The sequence below is a fragment of the Sinocyclocheilus anshuiensis genome, unplaced genomic scaffold, assembly GCF_001515605.1.
Source record: "Sinocyclocheilus anshuiensis isolate Anshui unplaced genomic scaffold, SAMN03320099.WGS_v1.1 scaffold710, whole genome shotgun sequence".
Taxonomy (NCBI): Eukaryota; Metazoa; Chordata; class Actinopteri; order Cypriniformes; family Cyprinidae; genus Sinocyclocheilus; species Sinocyclocheilus anshuiensis.
In genome coordinates, this window is record NW_015544201.1 from 770567 (window position 1) to 780463 (window position 9897).

Genomic DNA, 9897 nt, shown 5'->3' on the forward strand with positions numbered 1-9897 from the left:
TAATCAACATTATGCCACAAGTGCTGTCAAATGAGCTCAATCTCTACTGAACCCAGAAAACATTCCTTTAAAAACCAAGCAATAATTATGATCTTATGTGATGCTTGACTGAGCATAAAACCAAACTTGTGGTTTCCAGTGTTAGGCTGCCATCGTAGACGTTTTTCTCCCACGAGGCTTGACCGCTGTCAGTTTTTTCCTCTAGATGTTTCTCAGCTGTTCAGGACTAAATGTCATGCTTGCAAATGCTCAGTAGATTTATGCATCTGTTATGCCCGGGTTAATCAATTAAAAACAATTTGTGTTAGCGAGCTGAGTACATCATGACTCCGAGTCAGAGGCCCTTAGGTTCATTCTGTTTCCCTGAAGTGTGTGTGTGTGTGTGTGTGTGTGTGTATGTTTATGTATTTACATCAGTGTGGAATCGCTATTGCTGCGACATGTAGAAGGCCATTTCTATCCTCATTGCAAGTCCTCCTGCTGGTGTTTATCAGAATTTGCCACTTTGAGAAAGAGAGTAAGGGATGCTCTGCATATGGATAGTGTGATGAAATGAAAAGGTGCGTACTACTATCTGATCCGCTCCCTTTATGAGTCATCAATCAGCAATGACATCACACATCTCAATTTCCCCAGCAGATATGAAACTGGCTTCTACTCAGGCATCGGCTAGTCTGGTCTCATTAGCTGCTACGCCAAGCATCCAAATGAGTGTGTTAAGGCTTATTCCCACCAAGAGGGAAATGAAAACACAAAACAAATCATACAATGTTAAACTATTCACACCAAGAGTGAAATGCATTTTTCGGGCTGTTGTTCTCTCTGACTGCCATTGAGATGGCGGGGAATGCTAACAGATAGGTTTTTGCAGATATTGTAGACTTCTTAGGGAAAAATAGCTTTTGTCTTGTCCTAAAAATAATTTCTATCATTTTTTTTAATCACAGGTGTGAATAGGTTTATATAAATAAATTGTTCCATATGAAGTCTTGAAAGATTGAAAGTCACTGCAAATATTCCCAGTGAATATTAATGCTTTTTCAAGTTGTTGTCCTCTTAAGTGAAGTTCATCAGCAGCATATAACGGTAACTATATTGGCGTCCACACCAACGGACGGTAATGTTCTGTTTATTATATCGGTTATGTCATCTCATTAAAGGCGGGTGGATTCTGATTGGCTGTCAGTGTTTTTATCGTTTATCAAAAAAAAAAATAGCTTTGAAAGTGAATCCAACGATATTGTTTCTCCATTTTTTTATTGTTGTGTGGTGTTTACTGTTGTCCTTTCCTATTGTCAAAGAATTAGAAGGATTATTAAAACTTTATAGTTATAGTCATTGTCCTTGGTGTGAATGGCCTTTAAACCTGCAGGAAATTTAATATAAGCTGGTCTTTTCAGGATGGAACACCATTGCTGTCTCATTTTTCTTTTCTGGCTGGACAAATGCAGCTTGGGGAGGATAAACATCCATGATGAGTGATGTGTACAAAAGTAACCTGATTTAATGTTTGAAAGGAAGGATTCCAGCAAGGTTTTTTTTTTTTTACTTTTTGCGTAATTGTTTTGCTGAATTGTCCAGCAGCAAAAATGAATTGTGTTGTAGACACATACTCAGGATATCAACAGTCCAAAAGAAGTGGTGGCCTGGCTCTAAGTCAAATCAAGAGGTTTTTGGTGAAAAAGACATTTTTAGATAATGGTTGTGAGGAGCAACTTATCCCCGACTGCTCACCCTTTGGCTTGAAGCATAGAACCCACCAATCACACGATTTCACACCTTGTTTCCATGACGATGCTCTGCTGCACTTTGCGGTGGGGTTTCCTGTTAAAATGATAAAGCGGAGAGGTCTTGCACACAACATGCAGGTGTATCACATTCTGGAACAAATGCCAGCAGGCAGTGAGGACAGACAGAGACAGACAGGTGTTTTCAGGTCCACTCTGCATCTTATTCTTCCATTATGTGTTACCCTTGAATTATTTTGATTGACATGTTTGTGTGGACCTACTGAATCCACACAAGCAATGGAGGAGAAGTAGTACAATAGCCATCAGAGCTGTATCTATGTGTGTATGCACGGCCATTTTAACATCACATCATGCCCTGCCACCTACAATTGCAGGCCATGCCAGTTTAAGACTATTCTAATGTACACAGCTGTGTTCTACCTAGTGAGCAGCCTACATAGGCAGTATTCTGAGGCCAGTTTGTAACTGTCAGGAGAACTATTTGAAACACTTTACATTGCCAGCAATTACTCATAGCAGTTCACATGGGAGACTCACAATTGAATTAAAATGGTTATTGTTTAGTATTAAGTTAATTATATTTTAATCAAGATTTCTCTTTGTCCTCTATCTTAAAGAATACAGAGTACTGAAACTTTACAGTACTGAATGAAGTATATTTAGAATTTACATTTTGCTCCCATCATATGCTATCTTGGATTTATCACAAAACTTGTGCAAGTTCATTATTGGGTAAAATAATTCATTTTTATTAGGGCCATTCACACAAAGGCAGATAATTATAATGATAACTACAAATAAGGTTTTAATAATCGTTCTAATTCTATGAGAATAACTATGACATGGAGGAATGATTTTGTTGGAATCACTGAATGATTGAAGGAGGTGCATATATAATCAGCTATCTTGGATTTATTACAGAACTATTATTATTGGGTAAAATAATACATTTTAATTTCACTGGACTAATTTTGCTGTATTAAATGAAGTATATTTAAAATCAACATTTATTCTGCTTTGTCCACCAAGCTGGTTCATAAAGGTCATAGAAATGCATTGCCTTCTTCATAAATGTGATGCTGCCTTTAAATTTGGCTAAAATTGGTTATGTCAGAAGGCAGCACAGTTAAGCACATTCTACCTGTTGTAACAGGCTTCACTTTGGGAGTGATTGTGGTGCCCTAGAATGCTGCCTGCATAGGGATCTGGCAAGTTTTTGGAGCTGCACAGTAGTCTTGCATGAAAATGGTTTTGTGTCTGCTGTCGTACACTCCACACCAGAGACTCATATGCTGTTGCGGCGGCTCCTGGGAGACTGTCTTTCATTCCTCTGCGTGTCAGACTGCATCACTGACAGATGGTTTTGACCGTCAGAATCTGTTCCTATCAGCCTGGCCGAGGAGGGGGGGGGGGTCCAGTACAAACCCTTCAGTCTCTTCGTGCTCTTATGCACATGCATGTGCACATGCAGTGCATTATAATCTTCTCCTGCTAAACCTTCTTATTAGTCTCCTCTGTGCCTGACGTGGTTCACGCTGACCTGTCACCAGTGTTCTTGCTGACCTGCGATGGCATGTTCAACACAGTTATGGAGGAAGCTCTTAGTCTCTCACACAAACAGTATTGTTAATTTGAGTTCAGGCGTGTGCTGAATCATTTAACTTAATTGCAGAACTGAAATATAACCAGTGTCAGTCAAAATTTCTTGGCTATTCTGCCCAAGCCTTTGAATAAATAGCGATTAGGTGGAGATCATATGGTATCAGTCCTGCACTAAGGAAGGATGAGCGGAAATGGCAGGCGTCTTGAAACTTCCTCAAATTGCATGACTATAGGATTTGAAACAGGTCCAAGAGTTAAGAAGCAATCACAATAAGAGTTATCCACTTTTAATGCATTGGTCACTTTGTTTGCTTTTCATTCAGCAAGCAGCACTGCTTAATGGGATTCAGATAAAGCCATTATGTGCCCAGTAAAGTGAGATGGATTAATTGATTACAAGGTATTAGGCAGCATCTCTCCTCTATAAGCAACAACCTCCAGACACTCTCTGTGTTATTAAATCAGACCCGCACAGATCCACTCTTAAACTCACAGACTTTTTTTTAAATGCTTTCCTGTTGCTGCGCAACTGTGGAATAGTATTTCTGTGTAGGAAAAATATTACAGAAATTACACTTGAGGCCATAGGAATCATCAAAGTTTAGCTCAATCAATATTACAAATTGAATTCAATTGAATTGAGAGGCTGTAGTGAACATCTTTAATGATGGTTCAAATAAACTGATTATTACTGGCCTACATATAATGATTGTTAATTTTAAAAATGACAGTTTCATAAATTTATCTAAGGCAATTAAAGGAATAGTTCACCCAAAAAAAGAAAATTTGCTGAAAATTTACTTACCCTCAGACCATCCGAAGATGAGTTTGTTTCTTCATCAGAACAGATTTGGAGAAGTGTATCATTACATCACTTGCTCACCAGTGGATCCTCTGCAGTGAATGGGTGCCGTCAGAATGAGAGTCCAAACAACTGATAAAAGCATAACAGTAATTCACAATTATTCCTTTAATATTATAAATTAAATTATTTAAATCAGTTGCATTAGAATTTCAATTTATCTCTCTCACTTTTTGGGAAATAATAGTTTTGAAATGTAATTAATTTTAATTAAAATTAAACAAAAAAGAAATAAATAAGTATATGACAATGACACAACTTTAAGGCCAGAGGTCAAATAATTGCAACGATTTCAGAAAGATTGCACTACCAAACAAGTGATGCAAGATCTGAAGTGAATACATAAAGAAGAAAAAAATGAATAGAGTGTGATTGCAAAAAGGGCGTGTAGCGGTGCTGCAGAAACTTTTAACAATTAATGAACTGTAGTGAAGATGGGCAGAGAGAGGAGAGGGAGGGTCGGAGAGGAGGAGGGGGGGCGGCAGACTGCAGAGGATGATCGTGTTTGTTTTGGGGATAATGATTCAGAATGGAGGCAGGGCTTGATGGGGCATGTCAATTTGTGATGGAAAGGATGATGGAAGATTGAATACCTGGAGATGTATCATAATAAAGAGCAGGCGCGCTTTACATGAGAGAGCGATGTGTGCAGGACAGGCTGGACGCAAGTGCGCATGTGTGTTACCGTGGGCGCGCTCACACAGAGACGACTTGCTCTCAAGGGAACGGCTTCACAATAAGCAGCCTTTTATCCAAGCCAGACTGGAATCAGAGGACGGATCACACACACCCGCTCAGCATCTTATAGCATCATGCAGTGAAACACACACACACCCAGCTGTGAAATCACAAGCAGACTCGTGTTTGGCGTGATCACGCTAATGAATCTGGCCATAGTGGAATCATTGTGAGACATCTGTTTTTCTTCTATTTCCTGTTTTTTATGCTATAAATGACGTGCACATCTATTTATGCATGATTGCTTAATTTATGCATGGCCTGTCAGATGCAGCCTTTCTGGTGGAGGTGTGGGTGGGGCGATGGCACATCGACGCATGTAGATGTGGGAGGGAAACTGTGTTCGGAGGAGGGAGTACGATGGTAAAGCAAGTGCGAGAACGCTCGCATTGGGGAGAGAGAAACGGAGAGAAGGAGCAAACACATGAAGACGGAGTGAGGGTGATGCACATCGAAACAAGGAGGGGGAGGGCGAAAAAGAAGAAGGAGAGGGAGAGAAAAAAGAGAAGCTCAAAAGACAGGAGAATCAAGGACTGGTTCTAGATGCAGGATCCTTCGTCAACAGCATCGCGAGGGGCAGGGACGCTGGAAGATGGTTTCAGTAAGAGGGGAACTGACCGTTGCCTATAATTTAATGTTCAGTATCTTGGACTCCTTCTCCATGGGTAATAGCTTAGCACCTGTCTGGGCATAAACCCCTCTTTGTTTCTCTTCCTGTGTCTCGTTCGTTCGTTCTCTCTATCTGTCGCTCTCCTCTTTTTCTGTCTTCATCTCTCGCGCAGTGTCTGGTAGGTTTAAAGGGATCGTTCTCCCTGAAATTACATCTCTGGCTTCATGTACTCAGCAAACCTTGCGTAGAACATAAAAGGAAATATTTCGCACAATACGCCGGCTGCTTTTTTCCTTACAGTGGAAGTGAATGGTGACCAAAATTGTTGCTCATTCACTTTCATTATATGGAAACGGGCAGCTAGGACTTTCTGTTGAATATCTCCTTTTGTGTTTTACGTAAGCAAGAGTGTTTCAGTTTGGTTGAACTGTCCGTTTAAGTTTATAGTGTCTGCTTAGCATTTAATCAGGATAATAGGGGTCATTCCTATGATGCGGATGGTCTGTGCTGCCCTCTTTATGCTGTAGGAGTAAAGGAACGAGAGAAGAAACGGAAAGAGAGAGGGGGCTGCCGCCGCACCACACGCCCTGATTGGAGTCATCCATCTGTCTTGGGATTGCTTTCAGATTTGTGCCTGTGGGGAAGGTGAAATCTTTGTGCACACACAATTAATATTTCTGTCTCTTTCGCTCTCTGTAGGGGTGGCACCTGCGAAGAAGAGCCCCAAACTGGTGAGTACAGGTGTTTTATTCTCGTTCTCCCCTCACTTTGTCTGCGTTTTTTGTTGTTACTCTTCTCCATATTGTTTCCAAATCCTTTTGTTCATTATCTGTGTCATTGGTCTAGTGTTCAAAAGAGGTTTTACAATGTCGCTGTTCTGGCAGAGAGAGTCTGATATGCACTTCAGTGCAAACGCTCTGGAGGTGGACGGTGAAACCATGTGGTCAGGGTTGGTAGGGGGGTGTTCACCCCTGGGAGGAGGGCTGATTTTATTGGTCACATGGGCTTCCTGTAATAGCCCTCTAATGATTTACCAAAGACAACAAAACCAGCAGGTTTCCATCCTTGGAGCTTCAGGGACAGAATATAGTGTTTTTATTTTTAATCTTTTGAGTTTCACCAGCCTGTTGATGATAGATGTAGGATTTGAGCTCTCAGTGAGTCTGTGGACAGTAGAAATAATAATCAGTGGCAGTGGCAAATGGCAGCCTTGGGTTTCTCTACTTTGTTGAAATGGACTCCTCAATGCCAGACGAGCGTCTCTTAATTCTCAAATGGCCTCTGTTTTATTTGGATGGATTTATTAGCTACTTATTGAATTGTGGTTTCATTTTTATTGCTGGATTTCTTTATTCTGCTGTAATGCTGTAATGCACAGATTCATAGGTTGTGCTGGGATGCAAAAGGATGCAGAGGTGTGTGCGTGGGTTTAAAAAGAACTTCAGATGACTTCAGTTGAAGAGGAAACATTAAAAATGTCATAACCTGACCCCGCTAACTTGTATTAAATATTTACAATTTATTTAAAACATGAATTTAAATAATTAAATTATTTATGTAATAATAATAAAAAAAAAACAGGAATGAAAATGCTTCTATTTTGCATTTTTATAATTTTATTTATTTATTTTATTAATCATTAAAGAAAAAAATTACAAATTAAATTGTCAGCATAACAATTAGGGTGATAACTTCACTTTAAGGACGACAGCATTTAAATTGTAAGTTTGAGAAAAACCTGATTTTATTTATTTGTTATATTAAGATTAACCATATATATTTCATGAAACAAGCTTACAAAATGTGATAACTGAAGATTAAATGAGTTGAGTTGCTTAGAGGGTATTGGTTGAGAGGGTGAGGTTGAATGATAGTTGAGTCAGAACATTAAAATAGCAGTTGAATGTGCCGATATAATTCATGGCTTGAATGAATCCTGAAGGAGAGTTGTGTGTCATTCTGTCCTTCAACTCATTCATTCACTTTTCTTTTTTTGTTTCTTTTTTTCTTGCCTGCTTCACATTTATTCAATTCAGTCCATCTTAAAGACGCCGGGGAAGTTGTGGTGCTTTTTTCTTCTCTATTCATGTTTCCTTTTTTCCCCCGCCACAGCAACAGTTGGAGCGCAAGGACAGTCAGGGCAGCTCCCAGCACAGCGTGTCCAGTCAGCGCAGCATCCACACTGACTCCCCCCTCCACGCCTCCCAGGCCCTGCTCAACGAGTCGGTCGCACCACCTCCCCCCTCCCAGCCCCTGCCAAGCCTGCCCCAGGACCCTCCAGTAGACGGAACTCTCCAGAAGAAACCAGATCCCTTTAAAATCTGGGCCCAGTCCAGGAGCATGTATGAAAGTAGGCGTAAGTAATATGGGATTCTGGTGGAGGGTGCGTTGGTAGCGGATCACTCAGTCTCTCCTTTATATTTGGTTGGTAATGGGATATCAGGTTTGGTTGGTTGGGAACAGGCTGGATTCCTTGTTTGATTATTCTGCTTTGCCATTTAGATAAATATTAACATTTAGATCAACATCTGTTTGTTGGAGAAAAAATGACTTAACCTTGGTGTAAAAAGATTATTGCATGGTTGGATTGGTTTAACATCAGTTGTCATTTTATGCCAGTGTGGTTTCAACAGTTGACACCAATTTTAAAGCAAGACACTATAGGCAACAACAGGGATTTTTGGCTATTTGCCATAACTTTTTTTTTTTTTTCAGATTAGTGGAAAGAAAAAAATGAAAATGTATTTTATTTCACTTTATCTGTTTGCATCTGTAGATTTCCATTTAAATACATACTTTCAAAGGCTGTTGCACTGACTTAGAATTCTGAACTTAAGTAGCACTTACACCAAACTTCACAGTTTTGCTCCTATTTTTTAAAAGGTTTTTAAGAAGGGTTTGTTCATGTATCATTTGCCTGATTTTATACGTTTTATTCCTAAAAAACATGGTTTTATATATATATATATATATATAAGACATTGAAAAATCTCTTTTATAAAAACTTTTGACTCTAATATGTCAACAAAATGAAACAAGATTTTTGAACCTGGCTTTATCCAATGTTCAGATTTCTGTTCCGCAAATTAGTGCATATTAAATTAAATAATGCATCAATTGCATATTTAAACATAACATTTTAGAAAACTTGTATTACAAAAAAAAGTTTGCAATTCTTAATGTAATCAATCAACTTGGGAAGTATGGTGAAGTACATTTTTTGCCCTACTCAACTGGGGTGTCTTGCTTTAAGAGTGGATCTATACTTTAACAAAATTGACATTTTCAAACAGACTGCATGGCTGTAGTCTTTCAGTATTTAAATAGCTGTCCAAAGCTAATGTAAACCATTAGCCATCAGTTAGAATCTGCTATGTCTGTTGTGATCAGAGAGCTGTGTTCAGATGAACCTGTCATCTGTACTTCCAAAGCTATTCATTAGCCTTTCTCATTCCTTCTTTCATTCACTTTGCTTTAACCTACTCACTCACCGCCAGTGAGAATTCAGTGTGAACGGCAAGGCACTTCTGACCAATTACACTCCTCTCTGCCATCAGTAGATTCACACGCTCCAACACATCTTTTGACAAATGTGCATATAATTGGTAGTGGTGGAAGACAGTGAATCCAATACTACTTTCATGTGTGCCAGAGTAGAGGGGCTAATTAACAGGAATATCCTTCAGTGGATGTTAAAAAGCTGTGGAATAGAGCGCTCCAATGTTTGGGTTGGAAAATTTTGCTAACTTGGAGTGTCTTCATTGTTTCCGCTTTTATTCTTTTATTAGGGTCCGTCATTAGTAAGTCCTAAGAGTGAAGATGTTTGGACTTGGGATGAGAATCATGAAGAATTTAACAGCTCCGCTTCTTAACTATTTTACTGTAGTAACTATAAGTAACTATGTTACTTAACAGTTCCAGTAACAGTTATTTTAAAGGGGTCATATGATGCTGCTAAAAAGAACATTCTTTTGTGTATTTGGTGTAATGAAATGTGTTTATGCGGTTTAAAGTTAAAAAAACACATTATTTTCCACATACTGTACATTATTGTTTCTCCTCTATGCCCCGCCTTCTGAAACGCGTCGATTTTTACAAAGCTCATCGGTCTGAAAAAGCGAGGTGTGCTGTGTTTGGCCAGCTATCCAGTGCGTTGTGATTGGCCGAATACCTCAAGCGTGAGACGGAAATGTTACGCCTCTCACATACTGTTGATCCCGTGTCCGGCCGGAGCGACGAGACATAAACATTAAATCCCATTATAAACTAGGCATTTGTTGCATCCAGTGGGGACATAATTACTGATTATAATGACTTATACGGTCTTTTTACGC

The 9897-nt window shown here is 39.3% G+C and overlaps 1 protein-coding gene across 7 annotated transcripts in view; it reads left to right on the forward strand.

Moving 5' to 3' along the window:
• The window catches only part of magi1b (membrane associated guanylate kinase, WW and PDZ domain containing 1b), a 136379-nt gene that overhangs the window by 108251 nt on the left and 18231 nt on the right, over positions 1–9897 (forward strand). For 6 of the 7 annotated variants that reach the window (XM_016497363.1, XM_016497356.1, XM_016497359.1 and 3 more), the window contains 2 exons: positions 6263–6294; positions 7676–7919. In XM_016497363.1, coding sequence (XP_016352849.1) covers positions 6263–6294; positions 7676–7919 — 276 coding nt within the window. The remainder of the gene's footprint in view (positions 1–6262; positions 6295–7675; positions 7920–9897) is intronic. The other variant, XM_016497357.1, reaches the window with a different exon arrangement.